Genomic DNA, 27,860 nt, shown 5'->3' on the forward strand with positions numbered 1-27,860 from the left:
TATGTCTTCATCCCTCTTTTTACTTGATATTCTGAGACAGGATCTCACTAAAAATTTCAGGCCGAGCGTGAATTCATTCCATAGCCCAGGCTGACCTAGAACCTTGTTTCAGCCTCCCAAGTGCTGGGAGAACAGGTGTGTGCCACTGAGCCCAGCTCTGCTTTCCAGGTGAAATCATTTATGTGGAGCTGGGACATTACTGGCTTGTCCCAAGACCAGAATGCCATTTTTCTTTAGGCTTGCATGTCTGGCTTGGACAGCTTGACCCACGTTAAACCTACAAGGGTTTCCAAATTCTTCCTCCAGGTTTTTCCAAGGACCTGAAGGACACTAAAAGGGTTGAGCAGGTATCCTCTGCTTGTCCTCATCACTCCAGCCATTCTACATCCAGAAAGGTCCCCAGGTAACTCAGGACAAGTGTCCACTTCTCTCAAGGTTCTGAATAGATTCAAGAGCACCGGTATTGGACATTTAGAATTTGAGACAGTTCCAGTATGTCCCTATGGTCCCAAGAGGCTCCCTGCCCCTGACGATGTAGCAGGCATTGTTGATGTAGCTGTCTTGTGTCTTCCCTTTTAAATTCGGATTACAGAGGGAGGAAAATAAGAATATAGAGGTACGTATGTGATTAAATATCCACTTGAAATTCCAAAAAGCATCTCTCCATTAGAAAGGCTCCCACAGTAACACACACAAAACCAAAATTCTAGAATAACACAGAAGATAGAAGAAAATAAAACCAGAGAGAGAGAGAGAGAGAGAATGCTTGCATTTCTGTACATTACAAAAGAAAAAGAAAAAAAGGAAATACAAACAGAAACAAAATAATAGGAAAAATGACATAAACGTCCCCACCCTTGGCTAAACAAGAAATGGAATCACAATATTACCACGTTTCAAATGGGAGGCTAAAAAACAAACAAAAACATAGTCGGGGTTAAAAAATATTCTTTTCTCTTTTTTTTCTCTCTCTCTTTTTTTCTTTTCTTTTCTTTTTTTTTTTTTTTTTTAAGATAGCATCCAGAAATAACCACCCCCAGTACTTTCACCCAGAGATGTCTTTTGTTAATGGGGGAAGGCTGTGATACCTTCGTGCCTCTCTGGGTACAAGAAAGCCAATCTCTTTGCACTTCTTTGAAAGTCTCTTCAGGCAAGGACAGAGCTGAGTACAGAGTAGAGACCTGGGTGGCTCAAGGTCTCAGATCTCCCAAGACCCAGCGGTCAGGGGTAGACTGCTTAGCTATGCCTTGTGACCTGAGGAGCAGTGATGTCCGCTGGAAAATTCCCACAGCCATGTCTAAATGGAGCCCCATCTTGGAAGAGACACAGTAAGGACACAGCCAAAGCTCCTTGTCTAGTCCACAGGCCTTTCCCCCAACTGCTGACCCGTCTACAGGCTATCTAGTTACTGTTGCCATTTTTGGCTTATCGCCTACCATTTTGTTGTTGTTGTTGTTATTGCTGTCATTATCCAGGTAGGGCTTCCCTCTAGTGGGAATTCACTCTAGGAGTCACAGGCTGGCCTCGAACTCACCGTGATCCTCTCACCTCTGCCTCCCAAGTACTGAGATTAAAGTCACGGGCCATTACACCCAGCTTTTGCTGCTATTTTGCTTACACACACCCCAGGACCCTTGCAAGGCATGAGGATGGGGAGATTTCTCAGATTTCCAGAGCTCCCAGGGAAGGGATCACAGATCTGGGGGCTCTGAGGCTATCTTTTCTGAGTTTGCTCCTCAGCTCCAGTCTTTGCCAGATGCCTTCAGGTACCCCCATGTGTCCCCTTCTGGCTCCCAAAACACATCCAGGGGGCATCAATGTAGTCCTCCGCAGGTGGTCCAACTACAGTCCCTAGAAGCAGCCCAAGAACCTGGCAACCCAGAAGTCCTAGAGACCCGTAATGTCCTTCCATAAAGACCTTGAAGACCAGGAGCCTTGTGTCGATTACCCCATCCCCACCCCATTCTTCTCTCTGACACCCTGGGAGGAAGTACTGGGATTTTAGAAAAGAAAGGGAGTGAAAGGAAACAGCCAAAAAATCGAAATGAAATTGACTGACAAGTTACACGGTTGGTTCATGTTTGCTGTGGAGACCTGAGGTCTGGGGAGGGCAGCCTCCCCTTTCTGGCTGAAGTTGGGGGGGGGAAGCAATAGAGGAGGGAAGTCTGGAGAGGAATCTGCAGACACAACCCCCCCACACACACCACCGCAAGTTGCCCAGCCCACTCAGCTCCTCTTGAAAACTACCTTGTTCCTGAGGGGTCTCAGCTCAGTACTCTAATCCACAAAAGGGTTCTGAGGACCGCCCCCACACCCCGCCACCAAGGGGGAAGACGGAGAATTCCCGTTTTCTTTGCCAGCCAGTAAGAGCATCACACTTGACCATACATCTTGAGGCTAGCATGTGTGACCATTTAGGGTCGGGGGAGGGGGGGGCAACAGTGGGAGGGCTGTAGGTGTCTCAGGAGCGACAGGCCCGAGAAGCAAGGGCACAGGGCTTTAGACACCTGTCCAAGTGTGAGCAATCCCCCAGCTCCTTGCAACGGTGCTCAGACAACGGTAGGGGCTAGCGGGAGGAGGTAAGAGAGGGAAGGGCTCAGAGAAGGGGGGTAAGGACCGGAGGGGGAGCTCTCAGGAGCCCACGTGACACCCAAGGGAACCTCTGTCACTTGTTTCCACTCCCTGACGGAGGTGCCTCTTGCGGTCCATTGCTCTGCCTACTTGCCAGCAGCCCTTGCTGCGCCCCTCTCTAATCTTCACTTTGCTAAGCATGAAAGTGGGCCCCCGCCTGCATTGGCGCCCACTCCCCCTCACCACCAGGCTATCGGGGGCCAGGTGGACACAACTGACCACTCTGGGAGACTCTTGCAACGGCCTGGTACCTCCCGTGGGACATGGGCGGGAGGGAGGGCGCAGGGAAGGAAGGAAGCTGCCCCCCCGCCCCCCGATCCCTGGGACCCATCCAGGCGATGATCCCCATCCACCCTGCACCGGCGCGGCCCCGCTGGAGTGTGGCGGGAACCCTCGGAAAAGCTAAGGGTACGTACATCCGGCGGGCTGTGCGCCGAGCCGGGGCGGTCCCCGTGCGCTCCGCTCCGCTGCCGGCTGCCACCGTTCTGCTGGGGCGACCCCCATCCGCTGCCTTCCGATGGGGACGGCGACCTGCTCTCGCTGGACTGCTGGCTGCCCGTCTTCCGCCCGTCATCTCGGTGCTTGGGGCTCAGCCTGGGGGAGCGCAGGGATGGGGGGAAACCCGCGTGGGATGCCCCCTTTCCCCCAGGCTGCTGCGCCCCTTACTCGCCCTGTGCTGCCTTCGACTTCCCATTTAGGACCTGGACAGCCTGACCTGGAACCCCACTCTCCAGCCTTGGGGGGTTGTTACTTTTATCTGCAAGCCTTCCTTGCTGACAAAACGTCGAGCTGATTGCACTTGGTGAGGCTGGGTCTCACGTAGCCCCGGGGTTGGCCTTGAACTCGCTAAGTAGCTGAGGCGAACCTCGAACTCCTGATCCTCCTGCGTCCACCACCCCAGTGCTATGGCTGAGGGCGTTCACCATCATGGTCTGGTTTATACAGAGGTGGAGATGGAGCCCAGAACCTCATGCATACCAGACAATTACCCTACCCAAGGGTGCAGCCCAAGGAAGCCTATCTCCAGCGCACTCAGGGTCGGGCCTACCTGCTGGGCGATCCGGAGTCACTGCAGTGAGAAGACAGAGACGGGCTGTGGGAAGTGCCGCTGCTGTGGCGGTGAGACCTCCGCCCTGGGGACTCAGCATGAGGCCTGGCAAGGGGGAGGAGAGCGAGAATGAATGGAAACCCTGCTCACCTCGGCCCTGGAGTCATCCAGCCTGACCTCAGGGGTCTGGTGAGGGCCGGAAGTAGGCCACTGTGAAGTCTTCTGCATGTCTTCCTCCCAAGCATGATCATAAATAAATAAAAATAAAATAAACAAAATAAAAATAAATATATAATAAAATAAAATAATAATAAAAAATCATCTCAATGGGGTTGGGCTTGGGTGCAGAGTCCAGCTGGTCTTCAAAGGTAATTTGTGAGTTAGGGAAAAGGGCCTTTATCCCCAGACAGCCCCAGCCTCTAAAGATCCCCTCCTGTGAATGGTCAGGAGGGGATGGTGGAAGGGCAGGCGACTCTGAGACAGAGTGGGGAAAACCGTGGGCTGGGAGGCCATAGTTCCGCCACTGGCCGACTCCTATTCTGTCAGGGCACAGTTAGGGAGTTTCTCATGTATAGCCCCTCTCTCGCGCTCTCTGTCTCTCATTGGCAGTCTCACGTAGCTCAGGCTGACCTCAAACTTTCTTTCTTTCTTTTTTTTTTTTAATATTTTTGTATTTACTTATTTATTTGAGAGGCTGGGGAGGGAGGGAGAGAATGGCATGCCAAGGCATCCAGCCACTGCAAACAAACTCCAGACACATGTGCCCCCTTGTGCATCTGGCTGACATGGGTCCTGGGGAATTGAACCTGGGTCCTCTGGCTTTGCAGGCAAGCACTTTAACTGCTAAGTCATCTCTCCAGCCCTCTCTTTTGGTTTTTCAAAGTAGGGTCGCACTCTAGCCCAGGCCCAGGCTGACCTGGAATTCACTATGTAGTCTCAGGGTGGCCTTCAACTCACAGAGATTCTTCTACCTCTGTCTCTCAAGTGCTGGGATTAAAGAAGTGTGCCACCACGCCTGGCCAAACTTTCTTTTTAAAAATATTTTTATTTATTTGCAAGCAGAAAAAGAGACAGAGAATGGGCACATCAGAGCCTCTTGCCACTGCAAACAAACTCCAGATGTGCTACTTTGTACATCTGGCTTTATGAGGGTATTGGGGAATTGAACCTGGGCTGGAAGGCTTTGCAAGCAAGCATCTTTAGCCATTGAGCCATATCCTCAGCCCCTGGTCTTGAACTTTCAATCCTTCCATCTCCAGCTCCCGAGTTCTGGGATTGTAGGCACTATAGCCACTATTTCCCCCTATAGGACAATTTTTTGGGGGGTCTCATTCTGGAACACTTTTCAGAGGCCGGGGATGCACTCACCTCTTCCGCCATTTGTTCTTCTCTTTTCTCTTGCTCTTGGGACTTCGAGATCTGCAGGAAACAGAGACCAAGCCTGAGTGCAGGAGGGGTGGATGTGACTTTGAAGTCCTGAAGCCCAGCTTTGCCCAGTTACAGTCCTTCAGTTATTTCTCCCTGAGGCCTGAGACACTCTGGCTGACAGGCACATGCCTGTCCCACTCCTTAGGGTGTAGCTAGACTTCATAGTTAGACTTCATAAGGAAGGGTGTGTGTGCACATGTATGTTTCTGGATATAGAACCCATACCTTTGCATGCTAAGCAAGAGCTATACTGCTGAGCCATGCCCCCAGCCCCTCACTGGGGGATTCTAGGCAGGAGCTCTACCACTGAGCCATGCCCCCAGTGGCTCAGTGGGGGATTCACTGGGTGACACCCCCCCCCATGGCTCATCTGCTTTCACTGGGGGATTCTAGGCAGGAGCTCTACCACTGAGTCAAGCCCCCAGCCCCTCACTGGGGGATTCTAGGCAGGAGCTCTACCACTGAGCCATGCCCCAGCCCCTCACTGGGGGATTCTAGGCAGGTGCTCTACCACTGAACCACGCCCCAGCCCCTCACTGGGGGATTCTAGGCAGGAGCTGTACCACTGAGCCACGCCCCAGCCCCTCACTGGGGGATTCTAGGCAGAAACCCTGCCACTGAGTCAAGCCCCCAGCCCCTCACTGGGGGATTCTAGGCAGTAGCTCTACCACTGAGCCACGCCCCAGCCCCTCACTGGGGGATTCTAGGCAGGTGCTCTATCACTGAGCCATGCCCTCAACCCATCTCCTTGCTTTTCAAATTCATATCTTTCCAATCCATACCCAGGGCTGCTCCCAAAGCTATTGTCCAACCCCATTTTCATACCACAGTCCAATACCTCCTGCTTTTGATGGAAAAATTGAGAAGCTTCTGGTTAGGACTTGGACATCATACTCCATCCATTCATTATCCCCTTGGGTACCATCCTCCCCATTTTTTGGTCCCCATCCTCCGTGGTGCCACCAGAACTTTTCAGTCCAGAAATATAAGGAAATACCCAAATGTGCTTCCTACAGAGCAAAATGAGCCAGGAAGGCCGAGGAGGACAAAGGTTTTTATTTCTGTTTACTTTGGGCCTCAGTTTTCCCATAACTCTGGCTCATTTGTAGGTGGTCCAGACGGGCTGCGCTAGCTGACTCTGGCCACTAGGCGGCAGCAGGGGCCCTCACTGACCCATGGATGGGTGGAGAGGGGCGGGGCCAGGTAGACCAGAGATGGGAAAGTGGAGGGACAGGATTCGGTTGTTATTTAGACTTCTCTCAGATCTGGTACAAGTGGTCTTTGGTAAGTTAATTAAATTATTTATTTATTTGAGACCAGAGCCTCCAGCCACTGCAAACGAACTTCAGATGCATGCACCCCCTTGTGCGTCTGGCTTATGTGGGTCCTAGAGAATGGAACCGGGATCCTTTGGCTTTGCGGGCACACACCTTAACCACTAAGTCATTTTTCCAGCCCGGGTCTTTGGTAAATTTCCCTGCAGGGAACGGGCCTGGGGACTGCCCTTGTTCAGGGTTGCAAGGAGGGCTTCTGGTTCCCAAAGCCAAATGAGAATGTAATAGCCCTCTGACATTTACCTTCTCCGCAGTATTGAGTTTCTCTGTTCCCCCAACCTGTCCTGAACAAATTACCCCGCGCTGGCTCCCAGCCCTACCCGAGTGGAGGCCAGTTCTAAGGCCTGACAGCACTGTTGTGGGCTGACACCTGCTTCCCCCTCCCTCCCCCGAAAAATTCCACCTCTCCCCTCTAGCTCCAGCTAACACAGTCTCTTATCCACTGAGCCACTCAGCTAACACAGCTTCTCTTTCCTGGCATGCCCCCCTTTCCCTGCGAACCAGTCCCCATGCGCTCCTGGCTTCAAAGAGGGCACATCCAGACCCAGCCCCTGGACCCGGGTCAGGCTGCACGGTGTCTGGAAATTCCAAAGGCCCCCACATCATGGCTGACCCCTGGGATAGGCAAGGATTTGCCTGCATGCTCGTGTCCTGTCCCCTGCTTGGGTCAGGGAAGGAGTCCACGCGAGGCAGGTAGCTTGTACCGATAGCCTAGCAACACAGGACCCCACATGCATGGGGCTGTGTCTGTAAACCATGCCCAAATGAAACAATGCCAACTCGGCCCTCTTTGGGATCAAATACATCCTGAAACTAGAGGCACTGAACTAACCCAGCCTGGCCTGGTTTTGAGTGCATGAACAGTAAGGTACACTATGTTCTTAAAGATGAACTTTTAGGCTGGAGAGATGGCTTTGTGGTTAAGGCGCTTGCCTGTGAAGCCTAAGAACTCCTGTTTGAATCTCCAGGTCCCACATCAGCCAGACGCAGTGACACAAGCAGGCAATGTCCCACATGTGCACAAGGGGGCGCACAGCGTCTGGGGTTTGTCGGCAGCGCTTGAAGGCCCTGGCTTGCCCATTCTCCCCCACCCCTTTCTCTCTCTCAAAAAAAAAAAAAACAATAACAATTTTTAAAAAATGAACTTTTAGGGGGAAAATCTGCTATCTATCATCCTAAGCCTATGCACGGTTGGCTGTGTATGCCATCAAAACAGCTGGAGCATGGGCAAGGATTTACGCAGTGAGCGAAGGCTTACGTAAGCCAAGCCTGTCAATCAAACCAGAAAACCACCTATGCTCCACCCCTAGCAACCAACTCCTCCTTTTGGACCCATGCAAGGAAACCTGAGCAGTCACCCAGTGCTCTGAGCCAACTGCTTCCTTACAGGGCGCTTATACACTGTTGTTTTAAATACGAGTGCTGGCTGCGTTGCTTTTTTTTTTTTTTTTTTTTTTTTTTGGTATCTGTGTGTGTGTATACACGTTCATGTGCATGTGTGTGTGGTAGGCGTGACGTGTGCATGTGTGTGGAGGCCACAGGAGAAACACTGGGTGACCCCCCCCCCCCCCAGTGGCTCATCTGCTTTCTTCCCTGAGATGGAGTCCCGAGTCTTGCTGCTGACTCTAGAGTTTGGTGGTTTTTGGAGACCAGGAGATTCTGTCTCTGCTCCCCAACAGGCCTGGGGTCACAGGCGTGCATGGCCGTGGTCCGCTATCTAAGCGAGTTCTGGGAATCACACTTGGTGGCTTCGGGCCTCCTCCAGCTCTCAAGCTCTTAATGCTGAGCCATCTCTCCAGACCCTCTACCTAATTTTTTGGGACAGGCTCCCTCACTGAACCTGGAGCTCACTGATTGGGCTACACTATCTAGCCAGCAAGCCTCGGGATCCTCTTGTCTCCACCTCCTCAGTGCGATGTCAGGCACTTGTGACCCTGCCCCGCTTTTACATGGTGGTGTGCATCAGAACTCAGGTCCTCAGGCTTCAGGCTTACACAGCCATCACTTTACTCACTGAACCATCTCCCCAGCCCCTGCAATTTGTGTGTGCTTTTTCACGTTTGCAGTAAGACACCAAGAACCTGTGGTCTAGCCAAGATGTCAGGTAGCATCTGGCCTGGTGTGTGGAGCCAGGGGCAAGACTGGGGACTCCTTCCCATCATTCATTACTTCCTGTGGACTTTGGTTCCTAAAAGGGACTGTTAGTTCCAGACATAGTGGCACACGTCTTTAATTCCAGCACTTGGGAGGCAGAGGTAGGAGGATCATTGTGAGTTTGAGGTCAGCCTGGGACTACATAGTGCATTCCAGGTCAGCCTGGGCTAGAGCGAGACCCTATCTTGAAAAAAGAAGAGGGGTTTTTTGGGGGGAGATTGCTGGAGAAATGGCTTAGCAGTTAAGGTACTTAACCTGTGAAGCCTAAGGACCCATGTTCAACTCCCCAGGTCCCATGTAAGCCAGATGCACAAGGTGATGCAAGTGTAAGGTTGCACTTGTGCATAAAGTGGCTCAGATGCCTGGAGTTTGATTGTCGTGGCTGAAGACCCTGGCCTGCCTATTCTCTATCTCCCTCTCATAAAAATAAAATAAAATAATTTTTTTTTCTTTTTCTAAAAAAAAAAAAAAAAAAAAGGGACGCTTAGCCTCTGTCCACATGCTCACCTGTGCCGTCTCTTCCTCCGGGAGCCAGAAGCAGACCTAGAAGGACAATAGAGAATCTCTCCTGAGTCTGTCTGGCAGTGGCCAGGGGGATACCAACAGGCACAGCTCAAGCCCTGAGCCCAAGGAAGCGAGACAAGGCTGTCGGGAAAAGGGGTGCAGTGGGGTACCTGTCTCGGTGGTGTTTCTTCATGCTCTTCTTCTTCTTGCGCAGGGGTGAGGCGCTCCCACAGCTGTGAACACGGGGCTCTAGTGAGCTGGGGTGCAGCGGGGGGGGGGGCATTGGCTTCTGGGCAAGGCTGGGGTAAGGGAGAGCCATGAAGCCCAGCTGCTCATTGTACAAGGTGACCCAAGGCCCAAGGATTACTTGGCAAGGCCCCTTAAGGGTCATAATTGTGCTGCCTGTGTAATCCCTTAGTTGTACCTTTGTTGTTGTTTGTTGAGATCGGACTTATTGAGAAAGGCCCAGGCTGACCTTGAACTCAAGATGCTTCTAACTGAGTTGGCCTCCTGAGTGCTGGATTATAAGAGTGTGCCACCATGTATAATGTCTATTAATTCATTTTCTTTTCAAGGTAGGGTCTCATTCTAGCCCAGGCTAGCCTTGAATTCACAATGATCCTCCTGCCTCTGTCTCTAGGGTGCTGGCATTAAAGGCATGCACCATCATGCCCAGCTCCATTTTTGTTTGTTTGTTTTTGTTGTTTCAAGGTAGGGTCTCACTCTAGCCCAGGCTGACCTGGAATTCACTCTGTAGTCTCAGGGTGGCCTCGAACTCATGACGATGCCCCTACCTCTGCCTCTCAATTGCTGGGACTTAAAGGCATGTGTTACCACTCCTGGCTCTTAGTCCTTTTTTTTTTTTTTTTTCTTTTTCGAGGTAGGGTTTCACTCTAGTCCAGGCTGACCTGGAATTCACTATGGAGTTTCACAGTGGCCTTGAACTCATGGTGATCCTCCTACCTCTGTCTCCCAAGCGCTAGGATTAAAGGCGTGAGGCACCACGACCAACCCCTTAGTCGTCTTTTTATTATTGGCTTGCTCATTGTGACAACTCTTGCTGTGTACCCAGGCTGGCTTCAAACTCACGGTCCTCCTGAGTGTGGGGATTACAAGAGTGTGCCGCCATGAACAGTGGAATTACTTAATTAACTGAATTACCGAATTTTGTTTTCTTACAGCTCTGGGGACGGACACCCAGACCTTGTACTTGATAGACAAATATTCTAACACTGAGGTGTCTTCAACCCTTGGGATTTCTGGTCTAGGTGAGGAAAAACCAGCATAGTGTCCAGCGTCTAGCTCCTGAGGTGGCCAGCCCGTGTCTGTGGGGGATGGCTTTGGGGGTAGGGTCTACCCCATCCACAGACACACCCACCCCGGGGCCCCAGCCCAACCCTCATCCCCAGCCCTGCCTTGTTCATCCACTGACCTGCATTCAGACTCTAGTCTCCTCTTTTTGCTGAAGGTTAGATGCCAGAGAGAAAGGACAGACAGATGGACTGGGTTAGCGAGTGCCCCCAGCTTGAACCTCAGGACAGAGGAGGTGGGGGGGATAGAGAAATGGGGGAGTTGTCGATGAAACCCAGTGAAGACCCCCTTCCCGAGCGTGCTCACACTCAGGGTAGTGTTTGCAAGAAAGGAGGGGTTCAATGGGGGAGGGGTTCAGCTGGAGTCAGGTCCTAAATTGAGGGTCGGAGATTCAAGCAAGGGGGCGTGGCTGGTGGAGGGGCGGGGACAGACACCAACCCTCATCCCCCCTGGGGCCCTGCGTCACTCTCACCGGCTCCTCCGGTGGCCACTTTTCTTTTTCTTCTTCTTGGGAGGGGGTGATGCGGAACTGCTGGACCAGTGCTTGGTCCTGGGTGACAAGGGTGGCGGGAGTGGGTGAGGGAGGTGGCCCAGTGATGCCTGCCCCCTTAGCCGCGGTGGCTGCTCACCTGTACCCCCGGTGCCCTCGGTAGCAGGCGGCTGGACAGTCGCAGTCCACCGGGCCTTCGTCCTCCTCGAAGGGCGCGTACTCTAAGCCCGGCTCCAAGCCTTTGATGCGTCGCGGCGTCTCTACCACGCAGCTGGTGGGCAACAGTGATGCCATGTACCCAGCTCCGAGGGTGGCATTTCCGCACTTCCATCTCAGGCACAGCACCCTAGCCTGGCCTCCCAATGTCCCCTGGGTTGTATGTGACCGCGGGATGGTCTGGGGAGCGGGGCTAGTGCTGTGCACGTGAGCCGGGAGGTGGTCGGGGGAGATGGGAACTGTCATCCCTAGTCCCCGGAGGTCGAGATGGGTGGGTCGCCCAACCCGAACTCGGGGGTTAGTGGTTTGCAGAGGAGAAACCCCAAGCTCGGTGGGGCATGCCATTTCGGCTACTCCTCGGTCTGAGGCAGGAGGGTTGCCAGTTCAGTTGCCAGGCCCTCCTGATCAACTCTGCGAGCTTCCCCTGTCTCTCAGAATTAAAAAGTAAGGGCTGGAGAGGTGGCTTAGCAGTTAAGGCTCTTGTCTGCAGAGCCAAAGGCCCCAGGTTGGATCCCCAGGACCCACGTAAGCCAGGTGTACAGGTGATCATACATACACTCCTTCATCTGGAGTTCGTATGCAGAGGCCGCAGCCCGAGTGCGCCCATTCTCTCTCGCACTTACAAATAAATAAATATAAATTAAAAAGGGTGGAGATGTTGTTCAGTGGTAGAAGGCTTCCTTAGATTTCCAGTAAGAAGCTGGGACCATGGCTCAGTGGTTGGAAAGCTAACCTAACACTTGGGAGACCTTGAATTCAATCCCTAGAGTTCCTAGTAACAGAATGAATAAGTAAAAAATAAAATTAAAATAGCTTGGTGTGGTGACACATGCTTTAATCCCAGCACTTGGGAGATAGAGATGGGAGGATTGCTGTGAGCTTGAGGCTGGCCTGGGACTACAGAGTGAGTTCCAGTTCGGTTTGGGTTAGAGTGAGGCCCTACTTTTTTTTTTTTTTTTAAGACTTATTTTTATTTATTTACTTATTAGACGGAGAGAGAGAGAGAGAGAGACTGAGCGAGCCAGGACCTTTAGCCACTGCAAACAAACTCCAGATGCATGCACCACCATGAGCATCTGGCTTACGTGGGACCTGGAGAATCGAACCTGGGTCCTTAGGCTTCACAGACAAGCACCTTAACTGCCTAAGCCATCTCTCCAGCCCGTGGCCCTACTTCAACAAAACAAACAAAATAAATAAATATATAAATAGAATTAAATGGGCCTGGGGAGATGCTCAGTGTTTAAAGGTACTTGCTTGCGAAGCCTGCTGGCTGGGGTTCAGTTCTGGACAGGCGTTTGATGGCAGCAGCAATGCACCCCGACACACACGCGCGTGTGCACACACACACACACACACACACGAGCACGTGAAAATAAATAATTTAAAATAAAATACAAAAAGCACCCGTCCCATTCATTGAACTCCCTATTCTTCACCAAATGCCACTGCTGACCCCTCCTTGTGCCTCTTAGCTCCATTCTCCTATTCTGGCGCCCCTTCTCAGCCCCCCTCTGCCTCACTAACCCCCACTCTCTAAGAGCCCCAACCACTTTGCTGACATTGGCCTTTCCACGGCCGCCTGTGCCTCTTTCCCTCGCTCCTTCGTCCTGGCCTCAGCCTCTGAAATATTCATAGCTTCTCTCACCCTTCCTCCCTTGCTTCCCCTCCCGCAGCCTCCTCCTCGAGCCTCCTGGCCGAGCTCCAGCAGCTATGCGGCTGTCTTCATCACTCACAACTGGCGCCAGAGGGCCCCAGGGTGCGGCCGGGGCCTCCCACTCCTGCTTCCAACCCGTCTCAGAATCTCAGAACTCTGCTTCACCCAGCAGGAACCGGCCACCTCCCAGCCTTGCTCCCCGCCACCCCCGTCGTGGGCTGTCTCCGATGTCTACCCTTGTGGACTCTTCTCAAAGTGATGCTTGGTTTCCCCCCACTTCACCCCACTCCCTGGTCTAACACAAGCCCATCATGAGGTCACTGTCCCCAAACCACTATGATCTGCTGCCTGTCCTGCTCCTCTGTGTAATATCTCCAACGTGAGAGAGAACTGCTAGAAAGCAATTCTTAAGCCTGGCACAGTGGTGCACGCCTTTTATCCCAGCACTCAGGAGGCAGAGGTAGGAGGATGGCTGTGAGTTCGAGGCCAGCCTGAGACTACATAGTGAATTCCAGGTCAGGCTGGGCTAGAGTGAGACCCTACCTCAAAAAACCAACCAAGAGCCGGGCGTGGTGGCGCACACCTTTAATCCCAGCACTCGGGAGGCAGAGGTAGGAGGATCTCCGAGAGTTCAAGGCCACCCTGAGACTCCATAGTGAATTCCAGGTCAGCCTGGGCTAGAGTGAGACCCTACCTCAGAAAAAAAAAAAAAAAAAACAACCAAACAAACAAACAAAGAAACAAACAAAAAGGCAATTCTTTAATTCCATTACCATCATTGTCGTTATAAATTACTGCTGCCAGTGCTGGGGCTTGACTTAGGCATCAAACATGTTTAGCAAGTACTTCCCCCACCCACTGGCCCCCTTTAAAAAATATTTTTTAAATTTTTATTTATTTATTTGAGAGTGACAGACAGAGAGAGAAAGAGGCAGAGAGAGTGAGAAAGAGAGAGAGAGAGAGAGAGAGAATGGGTGCGCCAGGGCCTCCAGCCACTGCAAATGACCTCCAGATGTGTGTGCCCCCTTGTGCATCTGGCTAACGTGGGTCCTGGGGAATCCAGCCTTGAACTGGGGTCCTTAGGCTTCATAGGCAAGCGGTTAACCACTAAGCCATCTCTCCCGCCCTGGCCCCCTTTTTTGAGCTACACCCTGGCCCTTTTTCTTTTGCAGATTTTTGGGGGGAGGTAGGGTCTCTAGCCCAGGATGACCCTGACCTCACTCTGTCGCCCCAGGTCATTTCCTACTTCAGCTCCTTGAGTGTGGGGATATTGGCATGAGCCCCTATGCCTAGCTTTCTGTTTCCCCTTTTGCTGCCAGTGTGCTGGGATTACAGGTGTGCACATGACTGCATCTCGCTTTAAAAAAAAAATATTTTATGTATTGTTTATTTGAGAAAGAAAAAGAGGCAGAAAGAGAGAAGGGGGGGGGTGAGAGAGAAAGAATGGGCACTCCAGGGCCGCCAACCACTGCAAATGAACTCCAGATGCATGTGCCACCTTATGCATCTGGCTTACATGGGTCCTGGGGAATCGAACTGGGATCCTTTGGCTTTGCAGGCAAGTGCCTTAACCGCCATGTCATCTCTCCAACCCCAGCATCTGGCTATTTATGTGGGTTCTGGGAATTGAGAGTCAGGTACTGCACGTTCATGGGAAGTATTTTCTCCACTGAGCCATCTCCCAAGCCACCATCGTCCTCCTTCATGAACAAATCCACAAGTGATCCTCCACAGGCCTGCTCCAAGGTAATCACCTCCACAGTGGTGACCCTCCATCTTCTATCTGTCATCCATGCTGGCTCGGAGGGTGCCCTGGTTTCAGGGGAACACTCCACCCCTCCTGGAGGTGGCCCACAGGACATGGCCTTTTCTGCACAGTGGAGGGAGGCCAGGACAAGGAGGGACATGAGATTTGAATTGTCACAGACAGGTTTGGCTTACATATCACAAATGCCTCTTCCAGGGAGAAAAGAGATGATATTTAAAACAAATCACTAAGTAAGACATCTCTATCATACCTTTCAAGGCTCAAGGACCATTGGTGGAAAAAGTGGCAGAAAGAATGTAAGAGCCAAAAGAAAGGGGAGGAGTGCTTACAATACTATCCTCCAGACAAAAAATGGCCTTGATATTCATGGCCGCACAGTGGCTGACACTGCCTACATAAGACCTGCATAATAGGGAGGGGAAAATGGTGACATCAAAATGGAAGAGAGACTAGTGGGGGGAAAGAGAGAGCGAGGGTGAGAGAGAGAGAGGGAGAGGGAATATGAATGGGTATGCCAGGGCTTCCAGCTGCTGCAAATAAATTCCAGATACATGCACCACAGTGCATCTGGCTTTGGGTGGGTGCTTGGGAATTGAACCCAGGCCATCAAATTTTGCAGGTAAATGCCTTAACCATGGAGCAATCTCTCCAGCCCCCCAAAAACATTTTTCAAAATAGTGGGTGTGACAACATGCACTTGTAATCCCAGTGCTGGAAGGCGCAGACAGGAGGATTCCTGGGACTTGCTGGCCAGGTAGTTGAGTATAATTGGTGAGTTCCAGGGCACCAAGAGATTCTGCCACAAAAAGAAGTGGACATTCTTCCTGAAGATGACATATGAGGCTATCCTCTGGCCCCCACATGACACACACATGTTCACCCCCCCCACATGTGCACATATCACACATGAGCTCACACAGGCACACCCACCACACATGAGCACACACACACATGCATGTAAAGCAAAAAAGAATTAAGGAAGTCAGGCCACTGACACAGGGCAAAAGAAGGGTTTTAAGATAGGTGTGAATGGAATTTCAAAGGGGAAAGTGGGGCGGGGAGAGGGTGGGAATTACCGTGGGATTTTTTTATAATCATGGAAAATGCTAATAAAAATTTAAAAATAAATAAATAAATAACAAAAAAAAAGAGATAGGTGTGGTGGCACACATCTGTAATCCCAGCCCTCACGTGGCACTCACCAATAGTCCCAACACTCTAGAGGCTGAGGTGGAGGATCGCTGTGAGTTCGAGGCCATCCTGAAACCACAGAGTGAATTTCAGGTGAGCTTGGGCTAGAGTGAGTCCTTATCTTAAAAAAACCAAAGCCAAAAACAAAAAGAAAGAAAAAAGCACTTATTTACTTATGCATTTATGAGAGAGAGAGAGAGAGAGAAAGAGAGAGAAAGACATTGGGCACACTAAGGCCTGCACCTATGCAAATGAAGTCCAGAAAAATGCACCACTTTGTGCGTCTGGTTTGATGTGGGTACTGGAGAATTAAACCTGGGTTGTCAGTCTTTGCAAGCAAGCACCTTCAACCTGTGAGCCATCTTCCCAGCCTTGAATTTTTTAAAAAAGAAAATAATGAACATTAAACAAAAGAATTTGATTTCTGGTTAAAATGGTGGCATAGGAACCACACCAAAATAGCCTAGGGAAGAATAAAAACAAACAAAAAGCCAGCAAAACATACTCTTGTAGATTGAGTAATGGAAAGATGGAGGGAGGGCTAATCAAAACCTAAGAGGATATGAATAAATCATATGGAAGCCTGCTTTTTTTGGACAAGGGAACACTCAGGAGCCATAGATTGTTACTAGAAAATTTTCAGTGCCAGGGACAGGATACCTTCCAGTGAGTTGTTGTCTGGAGAGGTCCCTGATGCCCTCAAAACATTACAGGTTATTGCCGAGGTCCTTGGTTTTCCACAAGGAATAGATGGTAAGACCCTATTGCTGAAGACTCCACATACTTGGGCTGCAAGGCCACTGAGAAATCCTTCTAGAACTGAGCTAAAAACATCCTTCATGTAGACCAGCTGACAGAAATCTGGAAGAAGCCATTCTGCATGTAGTTCAATGGGAGAAAGAGAAATCACCAGTGAAGATACTCAACAGTGGACACTGCAAGCCTTATGTTTGGCCAGCCAGGCCAAATGAGCCAACGGGTGCAATAGTGGCATGTCTGTCATGGTGGAAACCAACTGCCCTCTAATTGGACTGGAGGCCCGCTCCATGGGAGGAAATACATCCCCGATACTGAAAACCTACAACACGGGTAGTCATGAGCCCTGGGGGTGCAACGTCTGCTGCTGTCTGGCTAAATGTATATACTATGCTTATCAAACTGCCCAGTAAGCACTTCTCTTAATGCTTATACCCTTATATTAATGCTACTCTCACTTTTGGTACAGAACCTTCTCTTTTCAGATGGCAGTGGCCTTGTGATGACTCAGAAGGCATCATGGTGCTGGGAAGAAGTGACAGAGGAGTGCTCAGCACTGCAATATCTCTATCACACCTTCCAAGGCTCAGTGCGGAAGAGGTGGCAGAAAGAATGTAAGAGCCAAAGGAAGGGTAGAACTTCTTACAATGTGCTCCTCCAGACAAAATGGCCCAGTCATATCCATGACTTTACAGTGCCTGACACTTGCTACATCAGGACATCAAAATAAAAGAGAGACTGATTGAGAGGGGGAGGGGATATGATGGAGAGTGGCGTTTAAAATGGGAAAGCAGGGAGGGGGGGATGGAGGGAATTACCATGGGATATTGTATACAATCATGGAAGTTGTTAATAAAAAATTAATTAATTAAAAAAGAAAAAATACACTCTTTTACTAAAAAATGAAGGTGTATAAGAAATTATCAACTGCAGCAGAAAAGTAGGAGCGATCCAGAGAACCTAGGGACCACAGAAGCAGGCAGAAGCAGCTCCAGCAGGAGTGGCACCAAATCCATGCAGCTGCAACCACCAGGCTCAGCCTGAGCCGCAGGAAAAGCCAGGTGAGGGGATTTTCTGCTCACACCAGCCTCCGCGCAAACCCAAGAAATGGGAAGGGAGGATGGCAAGGACCAGTGGAGAGGTTCATGAGGAAGAGAATCAGCGAGGACCAGCGGGAGAACTTCAACCACCATCCACAGCCTCCCTTCCCAACCACCGGTACAAGCGCCAGCAAGCACCAGAGAGCTGGGAAGGGAGCTCACCTACACAGCACCCAGCACAGGTGATCAGAGCAGCAGCCACCAACACAGCCAGCCTACCTGAGCCCACAGCACAGGAGAGAGGGACCCAAGCAGGCATGTAGCATAATTAAAACCAAAGTCATCCCAAAAGGTAACAGTGATTACACCAGGCCATCACCTGCCGAAAAAGCCTGGTATATAGGCTTGCACTGGAAGTGCTAATTGCACCTTCCATGTCAAAGTAAATTATGTGTTAAATCGGATGGATGGTCAGATTTGCCATTCTTAAATAGGCTATATTTTGGGCTTGTCATTTGTTGCTTACTGATTTATAAGTGCCTTTGTCTCCTCTTCTGTCATTCGTTGGAGCCGGGTCCTACTCGGTCACAAGCTGACTTGGAACGCTCAACAGATGAGAAACTCAGCCTCCCGGTTGACAGGATTAAGGGTGTGGGGCAACATACATCCTTAGAAACTTCGACTTTGTTAGAGGATCTGTTCATTGTAATACCTACTCTTGCATAAATACTCTGTGCTGGTTTTCATTGAATGTATACATTATTTAAATTTTAAAATTTGCCTGTATTTTGTTCCACCCAGCCTACTAGAATACTCTCATAGCAGGCAAACCAAACACCTAGGGTCACTTTTGTGGTTATACTGAGAATCTAAGAGCCACACATAGTACCTTAAGCTCCTACCCTGAAGATATATAATGTCAGATTGATTGATACATCTAATAATACTGCAGATAATTAGAAAACCTGAGCATTAAATAAGTTCAAGATGCAAAAATATCTACATTATAATCCCAGAAACACAAAAAATCAAGACATTATAAATCTACCAAACATTATAAATCCATCAGAAATGACCTCCAGTGAGACTGACTTAGAAGAAATGCCTGAGAAATATTTCAAAAGACTGATTATAAATATGCTCGAAGAAATTAAAAAAGAAATCAAAGGAATCAAAGAAGATACAGAAAACCAATTTAATGATATAAAGAGGTCAATACAAGACATAAATAAGGAAATAGAAATAATAAAGAAAAACCAGTCAGAAATACTAGCAATGAAGAACACAGTCAGTCAAATAAAAAACTTTGTAGAAAATCTCATCAGTAGAATGGATGAAGGAGAGGACAGAATATCTAAACTAGAAGACCAGGTGGCAGATCTAATACAGTCCAACAAAGAGAAAGACAAACTAACAGGAAAGTATGAATGGGAATTTCAAGATATTCAGGACACTATGAAAAAATAAAATATAAGAAGTCAGGGTATAGTAGAAGGAGAAGACTTTCACTGCAAAGGCATAGTAGGCATTTTCAACAAAATCATAGAAGAAAATTTCCCCCAAATTGGGAAAGAGATGCCAATGCAGATACAGGAATTCTTTAGAACACCAAACAGACAAAACCTGGAAAGAACCTCTCCTTGCCATATTATAATTAAACTACCAAACACACAAACCAAAGAAAATATATTGAAAGCAGTTAGAGAGAAAAATCAAGTCACATACAAAGGCAACCCGATCAAGATAACAGCAGATTACTCAACAGGAGCTTTAAAAGCCAGAAGGGCTTGGAATGATGTATTGCAAGTTCTGAAAGGTAACAGCTGTCAACCAAGGTTACTTTATCCTGCAAAGCTATCCATTCAAATAGACAAAGAGATAAGGACATTCCACAACAAAAGCAGGCTAAAAGAATATTTGAAAACAAAACCAGAACAACAGAAAACACAAGAAAGGATCCTTCATGCTGAAAAGAAAGAAAAGTGCACATATAAGGAACCTGGAAAAAACAAACCATACTCAAATACTAGTTAATACAAGAGAGCAAAGGAAAAACCAGAAGAACTACAAAACAAAGCTGGGTGTGGTGGTGCATGCCTTTAATCCCAGCACTTGGGAGGCGGAGGTAGGAGGATCGCTGTGAGTTCAAGGCCACCCTGAGACTCCCCAGGTCAGCCTGGGCTACAGTGAGACACTACCTCAAAAAAACCAAAAAAAAAAAAAAAAAAAAAAGAACTACAAAACAAGAAAAATGGCAAAAAGAAATACACACCTTTCAATAATAGCTCTTAATATTGATGGCCTGAATGCCCCAACCAAAAGACACAGATTTTCAGACTGAATTAAAAAGCAGGATCCTTCAATTTGTTGCCTCTAAGAAACTCACCTTTCTACAAAGGATGGCCACTATCTTAGGGAGAAAGGTTGGGAAATGGTGTTTCAAGCAAATGGGCCTAGAAAACAAACAGGGTAGACTTCAGACCAACATTAATTAGGAAAGACGAGAAAGGTCACTTTATGTTGATTAAAGGAACACTCCAACTGGAGAACATTACAATCCTAGACATATATGAACTTAACATGGGCGTTTCAAATTTCATCAACTAAATGCTATTGGAACTAAGGTCACAGTTAACACCAAACACAGTGGTAGTGGGTGACTTCAACATCCTACACTCATCAATTGACAGATTATCTCAGCAAAAAATAGAGATTCATCTGGATTAAATGAGGTCATAGAACAAATGAACCTAACAGATATATACAGGACATTTCATCCAAATGCTGCAGAATACACATTCTTTTCAGCAGCATATAGAACATTCTCTAAAATAGACCATATATTAGGACACAAAGCAAATATTTTTTAAAAAAAATATTTTATTTTTATTTATTTACTTGAGAGAGGGAAAGAGGGAGGGAGGGAGAGACAGAGAGAGAGAATGGGCATGCCAGGGCTTTCAGCCACCACAAATGAATTCCATATCCATGTGCCATCTTGTGCATCTGGCTTATATGGGCACTGGGGAGTCGAACTGGGACCCTTTGGCTTTGCAGGCAAGTTCCTTAACTGCTAAGCCATCTCTCCAGCCCCTCAAAGCAAATCTTAATAAATATAGGAAAATTGAAATAATTCCTTGCACTCTATCTGATCACAAAGGGATCAAACTACAAATCAATAGCAAGAAAAGCTATAGAGCATACACAAAATCATGGAAATGAAACATTACATGACTAAATGATGAATGGGTCAATGAAGAAATCTAGAAGGAAATCAAAAAATTCGTAGAATCAAATGATAATGAGACCACAACATACCAAAACCTTTGGGACACAATGAAGGCAGTCCTAAGAGGGAAATTTGTAGCTTTAAATGCCTACATTAAGTAATTAGAAAGGTCACAAGTAAACAATTTAATGCTTCACCTTGAGGCCTTGGAAAAAGAAGAACAAGGCAAACCAAAAATCAGTAGATGGGAAGAAATAAAAAAGATTAGGGCAGAAATTAATGAAATAGAAACCAAAAAAAAAATCCAAAGAATCAATGAAACAGAGTTGGTTCTTTGAAAGGATAAACAAGGTTGATAAACCCTTAGCAAGTCTGACCAAAAGAGAGAAGAGACACAAATTAATAAAATTAGAGATGAAAAAGGCATTATCACAACAGATACCAGAGAAATTTAAAAAATCACAGGGACATACTATAAGAACATATACTCCACTAGGTTTGAAAATCTGAAAGAAATGGATGATTTCCTTAATTTATATGACCTACCTAAATTAAATCAAGATGATATTAACTACTTAAATAGACTTATAACAAGTATGGAGACCCAAGAAGTTATCATAAATCTCCCAACTAAAAAAAGTCCAGGGCTGGAGAGATGGCTTAGCGGTTAAGCGCTTGCCTGTGAAGCCTAAGGACCCCGGTTTGAAGCTTGATTCTGCAGGACCTACGTTAGCCAGATGGACAAGGGGGTGCACATGTCTGGAGTTCGAAGCCCTGGCGTGCCCATTCTCTCTCTCTCTCTCTCTCCCTCACTCTCTCTCTCCTCCTCCTCTCTGTCACTCTCAAATAAATAAATAAAAATAAACAAAAAAAAGTCCAGGCCCAGATGAATTCTCTGGTGAATTTTGCCAGACCTTCATGGAAGACATAACACCAATACTTCTCAAACATTTCCATAAAATAGAAAAGGAAGGAATCCTATTAAATTCCTTCTATGAAGCCATCATTACCCTGGTACCAAAACCATACAAAGTCAGAAAAAAAAAAAAAGAAAATTACAGACCAGTCTCCCTCATGAACATAGATGCAAAAATTCTCAACAAAATGTTAGTAAACAGAATACAGGAATATATCAGAAAGATCATTCACCCTGATCAAGTATGCTTTATCCTAGAGATGCAGAGATGGTTCAACACGTGCCTATTGATAAATGTAATACATTATATAAATGGACTGAAGGACAGAAATCACATGGTCATCTCATTAGATGCAGAAAAAACATTTGACAAAATCCAACATCCCTTCATGATAAAAGTCTTACAGAGACTAGGAATAGAAGGAACATAATAAACAATCTCAACATAATAAAGGCTATTTATGACAAGCCTACAGGCAACATAATACTAAATGGAGAAAAACCTGAAGCTTTTCCACTAAAATCGGAACAAGACAAGGGTGTCCACTGTCCCCACTTTTATTTAATATAGTACTGGAAGTTTTAGCCATAGCAGTAAGGCAAGAGATACAAATTGGAAAGGAAGAGATCAAGTTATCATTATTTGCAGATGTCATGATTCTATACATAAAGGACCCTAAAGACTCTGTTAGCAAACTGTTAGAGCTGTTAAACACCTATAGCTATGTAGTAGGATACAAAATAAACACACAGAAATCAGTAGCCTTCACATATACTAACAACAAATACACAGAGGATCAAATCAGAGAATCATTCCCATTCACAACTGGGAGGGAGGGAGGGAGGGAGGGAGGGAGAGAGAGAGAGAGAGAGAGAGAGAGAGAGAGAGAGAGAGAGAGAGAGAGAGAGAGAATGAGCATACCAGAGCCTCCAGCCACTGCAAATCAACGCCAGATGCATGTACCACCTTGTGAATCTGGCTTATGTGGGGAATGGGGAATTGAACCTGAGTCCTTAGACTTTGCAGGCAAGCGCTTTAACCACTAAGCAATCCCTCCAGCCAAATAATGAACATTTTCAAAAAGGAGGGTTAGGGACTGGAGAAATGGCTTAGTAGTTAAGGTGCTTGCCTGCAAAGCCAAAGGACCCAGGTTTGATTCCCCAGTACTCATGTAAAGCCAGATGCACAAGGTGACACATGCATCTGGAGTTTGTTTGCAGTGGCTAGAGGCCCTGGTGCACCCATTCTCTCTCTATATATATCTGCCTCTCTCTCTCAAATAAATAAATAATAAAATAAAAAAAGAATGTAACCCACCTCTAATAGGGTGAGCTAAGCCTAGGCTGATCTCAAGAATGTAATTTACTCAGGCATGGTGATACAGGCAAGTTATCCTAGCTACTCAGGAGGCTGAGGCAGGAGGAGCAAAAGTTGAAGGTCTGCCTAGACTACAAAGTGAGTTCAAGGCCAACCTGGACAATTTAGGGGATACTCTGTTTCAAAATAAAAAATTAAAGTACGGCTGGAGAGATGGCTTAGCTGCTAAGGCACATGCCCGCAAAACCCAAGGACCCATGTTCAATTCTCCAGGTCCCACATAAGCCAGGTGCACAGGGTGGTGCATGCATCTGGAGTTCGTTTGTAGTGGCTGGAGGCCCTGATGTGTCCATTCTCTCTCTCTCTCTCTCTAATAAATATATAAAAATAAATTAAAAAATTAAATGAAAAGAGGAGTGGGAGTGTGGCTCAGCGGTATATTGCCTGCCTAGAATCTCCCAGTGATGGGTTGGGGGCATGGCTCAGTGTGTGAGCACTTGGCTGATCTGAAGGAGAGGCCTTGGGGTCAAAACCCACGTTCACAAACACCAGGCTGGCCTTGAACTCACAGCAATCCTCCCACCTGTACTTCCAGAGTGCTGGGATTAAAGGCGTGCGCCACCACTCCCAGTTACATTCCTTCTTCGAACTTCTCTGCTCTTCTCCACCTGACTGCCACAACCCTATTCTTGTCTCTGAATCTCGGATTCCTTCCACTGACATGTCCAGCCCTGCTAAGCTCCAGGGCCTCCCCAATTCAGCCACATGAATGCCTGACACCTAAAATATAGTCCTTAGCAAAACTATAAAATACAAGAGCTTCTCACACAGTGTATGGGCGAGCCAATGGGAAGAGGGAGGCTCAGTTGATCCAGACACCAAAATGAAGGTTATTTACAAAATAAAAGTCGGTCCACTTGGGTATGGCTCCTCCTCCTCCTTGTTTTTCTTCTTCCTCCCCCTCCTCTTCATCCCTCCCTCCCTGTTCCTCCTCCTTCTCTTCTTTTGAGGTAGGGTCTCACTCTAGCCCAGGCTGACGTGGAATTCACCATGGAGTCTCACGGTGGCCTTGAACTCTCAACGATCCTCCTACCTCTGCCTCCCGAGTGCAGGGATTAAAGGTGTGCGCCACCACGCCTGGCCTCTTCTTTTTGAGGCAGGGTCTCAGGTAGCCCAGGCTGGCCTTGAACTTGATAGGGAGTTGAGAATGACCTGATCCTGCTGCATCCGCTCCCTTGTAGGAGGTGCGCTATCACTCCTGGGCTTTCTGCATTTTCCGCAACCATTCTACCAACTGAGCCACATCCCAGACCCCTTCTCTGGTCTTTACGGCTTGGCTGGGTTGGCCACTGATTGCAAGCTCTTCCTCAGACCCCTGCTTCTCCTTGTTACCTTTTCCCTTCTCTGTGTATTCCTTCTTAATTAATTAATTTTTTTTTTTTTTTGAGGTAGGGTCTCATTCTAGCCCAGGCTGACCTGGAATTCACTATGAAGTCTCAGGGTGACCTCGAACTCACGGTGATCCTCCTACCTCTGCCTCCCGAGTGCTGGGATTAAAGCTTAATTTTATTTATATTTTATTTTATTTATTTATTTATTTATTTATTTTATTTATTTATTTTTTTTGAGGTAGGGTCTCACTCTAGTCAAGGCTGACCTGGAATTCACTATGTAATCTCAGGGTGGCCTTGGACTCATGGTGATCCTCCTACCTCTGCCTCCCGAATGCTGGAATTAAAGGTGTGCGCCACCATGCCCGGCTTAAATTTTATTTTTTAAACAAATAGTTTGTTTTTATTTATTTATGAAAGAGAGAATGGGCATGCTAGGTCCTCCTGCTGCTGCAAATAAACCCCAGACGCATGCACCACCTTGTAAATCTGGCTTACGTGGGCCCTGGGAATTGAACCTGGTCCTTTGACTTCACAGACAAACGCCTTAACTGCTGTGCCATCTCTCCAGCCCCCAAAATATTTTATTTATTTACAAGGAGAGAAGACACAGATGGAGAAGGAGAGAGAGAATGAATGGGCACAGCAGAGCCTCCTACCACTGCAAACCAACTCCAGACACATACACCACAGTGCATCTGGCCTTCTGTAGGTACTGGGGAATTGAACCGCAGGCCAACAGCTTGTGCATGTGAGTGTCTTCAATGGCTGACCATCTCTCCGGCGTCCCCCTCCTCGGCTCCCTTTGCTGCCTCTGTGCTCAAAGTACGGCTGCCTCTGCTTTGAAGGGGGTGTGTGCCACTCAGATCCAGAACCTTGGGTTCTCCCTCTTCATTTTTCTCATTCATAACCGCTTTCTGGATTTAGGCAAAGTGCCATCCCATATTACAGATGGGAAAACTGAGGCCTAGAGAGAAAGGAACAGCTTCTATAGATAGCACTGGGCCCTTTGAGCAAAGCATTTAATTTGGCTCTGCAAATGCCCTTGAGAATTCACGTATAAGCACAATAGCTGAGCTTCTCTTTTCCAGACCTTAGCCAAAGTTAGGTCTTTTAGCCCACTTTTTTTTTTTGGTTTCTACTTGAATTTAATTTAATTTTTTTGTGTGTACATATTCATATGTGCACTGGGGTTACAGGTACATGCTTCTACACTTGGCATTTGTACAAGGATGCTGTGCATTGAACTCAGCTCCTCATAACTGCAAGCACTTTACCCACTATCTAGCTCACCAATTCAATCTTAGTCATTGTGTGTGTGTGTGTGTGTGTGTGCGCGCGCGTGTGCGTGCAAGGTCTTTTGTAGGCAAAGCTGGCCTTAAACTCATTAAGTAGTAAAGGCTGACCTTAAACTCCTGATCCTCATGCCTGGCCTCGTAAGTGCTGGGATTACAGACCTGGCTCCTTACTTTCTTCTTGTTATTATTAAATTATTATTTCTATTTCTTTTATGAGAAATTGAAAGAGAGAGAGAGAATATGAACAGGCCAGGGCCTCCAGTCATGGAAATCAAACTCCACATATATGTACCACTATGTGCATCTGGCTTATGTGGGATCTGGAGACTTGAACCTGGGTCTTTAGGCTTCATAGGCAAGTGCCTTAACCACTAAGCCATCTCCCCAGCCCATACTTTATTATTTATTGTCTTTTTTTTTTTTTTTTTGGTTTTTCGAGGTAGGATCTCACTCTAGCCCAGGCTAACCTGGAATCACTATGAAGTCTCAGGGTGGCCTCGAACTCACAGCGATCCTCCTGCCTCTGCCTCCCGAGTGCTGGGATTAAAGGTGTGTGCCACCACACCCAGCTTAAAACTTTTTTATAGATTTATTTTTATTTATTAGTGAGAAAGAGGCAGAGAGGGGTGGGGGAGCAAGTGCGCATGGTAGGACCTCCAGCCACTGCAAATGAACTCCAGATGCATGTGCCCCCTTGTGCATCTGGCTTATGTGGGTTCTGGGGAATTGAACCTGGCTCCTTTGGCTTTGCAGGCAGCTGCCTTAACTGCTAAGCCAACTCTCCAGCCCTCCTTTTTTTAAAAAAATATTTTATTTTTATTTATTTATTTGACAGAGAAAGAGGGATAGATAGGGAAAGAGAGAGAGAGAAAGAATGGGTGCATCAGGGCCTCCAGCCACTGCAAACAAACTCCAGACACGTGCACCTCCTTGTGCATCTGGCTAACGTGGGTTCTGGGGAATTGAACCTGGGTCCTCTCCAGGCAAATGCCTCAACTGCTAAGTCATCCCTTCAGCCATTTTTTGTTTGTTTGTTTGTTTTGTTGAGGTAGGGTCTCATTCTAGCCCAGGCTGGAATTCACTATGTAGTCTTAGGGTGGCCTCGAACTCACAGCGATCCTCCTACCTCTGCCTTCTGAGTGCTGGGATTAAAGGCATGCGCCGCCCTGCCCGGCTTTGCCAGAGCTCACTAGTCTATCTAGTCTGTGTAGTCCTCTTGCCCCTCTGCCTCCCCAGCTCTGGGTTACAGGTGGGCCACCACACCTGCCTGGCCTCTGTGCTGGTGCTGGGGCGGTTGGACTCAGGTCCTCATGCTTATGCAGTGAGTGTTTAACCAACTGAGTCTCTTCCAAGCTCTACAATGTTCTTTTTCTTTCTTTTAAAAAATATTTTATTCATTTATGTTTTATTTATTTATTAGAGAGAGAGAAAGGCAGATAGAGAGAAAATGGGTGCACCAGGGCCACTAGACACTGTAAATGAACTCCAGACGCATGTGCCCCCTTTTGCATCTGGCTTATGTGGGGAGGGGGAATTGAACCTGGGTCCTTAGGCTTCTCAGGCAAATGCCTTAACTGCTAAGCCACCTCACTGGCCCTTCTTTTTCTTTTTAAAAAATATTTTTAGGGGGCTGGAAAGATGGCTTAGTGGTTAAGGCGCTTGCCTTCAAAGCCAAAGGACCTTGGTTTGACTCCCCAGTAACCAGATGCACAAGATGGCTCATGCATCTGGAGTTCGTTTGCAGTGGTTGGAAGCCCTGGCATGCCCATTCTCTCTCTCACTCTGCCTCTTTCCCTCTCTCAAATAAGTCAGTAAAAAGTTAAAAAAAACAAAAAAAAAAATATATATATATATACACATGGAGAGAGAGAGAGAGAGGCTCTAGCCACTGTAAACTCCAGATGCACACACCATGTATCTTGTGCATCTGGCTTTACATGGGTACTAGACAATCAAACTTGGGTCCTTTGGCTTTGCAGGGAAGCACTTTAACCTTGAAGCCATCTCTCCAGCCTGGCAATTTTCTTCAACGTTACTCATTGGACTACAGCTGGCCGGGGCGGGTTGGGGGGCGCTGGTGGTGGTGGTGTGGTGGTGAACAACTATGGCAGCCATGACACAGAAAAAACATTGCTTATGCTTCAAAGAAGAGGGGAGTCTTTTTTCCCTAGGGAGATCAG

General features: G+C 47.7%; 1 protein-coding gene across 1 annotated transcript in view; it reads right to left on the bottom strand.

Moving 5' to 3' along the window:
- The window catches only part of Srrm3 (serine/arginine repetitive matrix 3), a 95,456-nt gene that overhangs the window by 16,763 nt on the left and 50,833 nt on the right, over positions 1 to 27,860 (bottom strand). The window contains exons 4-12 of the mRNA XM_045143920.1: positions 27,272 to 27,276; positions 11,040 to 11,171; positions 10,883 to 10,960; positions 10,532 to 10,561; positions 9,270 to 9,332; positions 9,103 to 9,138; positions 5,048 to 5,098; positions 3,680 to 3,784; positions 3,048 to 3,225 (exon numbers count right to left, since the gene is read on the bottom strand). Coding sequence (XP_044999855.1) covers positions 3,048 to 3,225; positions 3,680 to 3,784; positions 5,048 to 5,098; positions 9,103 to 9,138; positions 9,270 to 9,332; positions 10,532 to 10,561; positions 10,883 to 10,960; positions 11,040 to 11,171; positions 27,272 to 27,276 — 678 coding nt within the window. The remainder of the gene's footprint in view (positions 1 to 3,047; positions 3,226 to 3,679; positions 3,785 to 5,047; positions 5,099 to 9,102; positions 9,139 to 9,269; positions 9,333 to 10,531; positions 10,562 to 10,882; positions 10,961 to 11,039; positions 11,172 to 27,271; positions 27,277 to 27,860) is intronic.

This window comes from Jaculus jaculus, chromosome 2 (assembly GCF_020740685.1).
Source record: "Jaculus jaculus isolate mJacJac1 chromosome 2, mJacJac1.mat.Y.cur, whole genome shotgun sequence".
NCBI lineage: Eukaryota > Metazoa > Chordata > Mammalia > Rodentia > Dipodidae > Jaculus > Jaculus jaculus.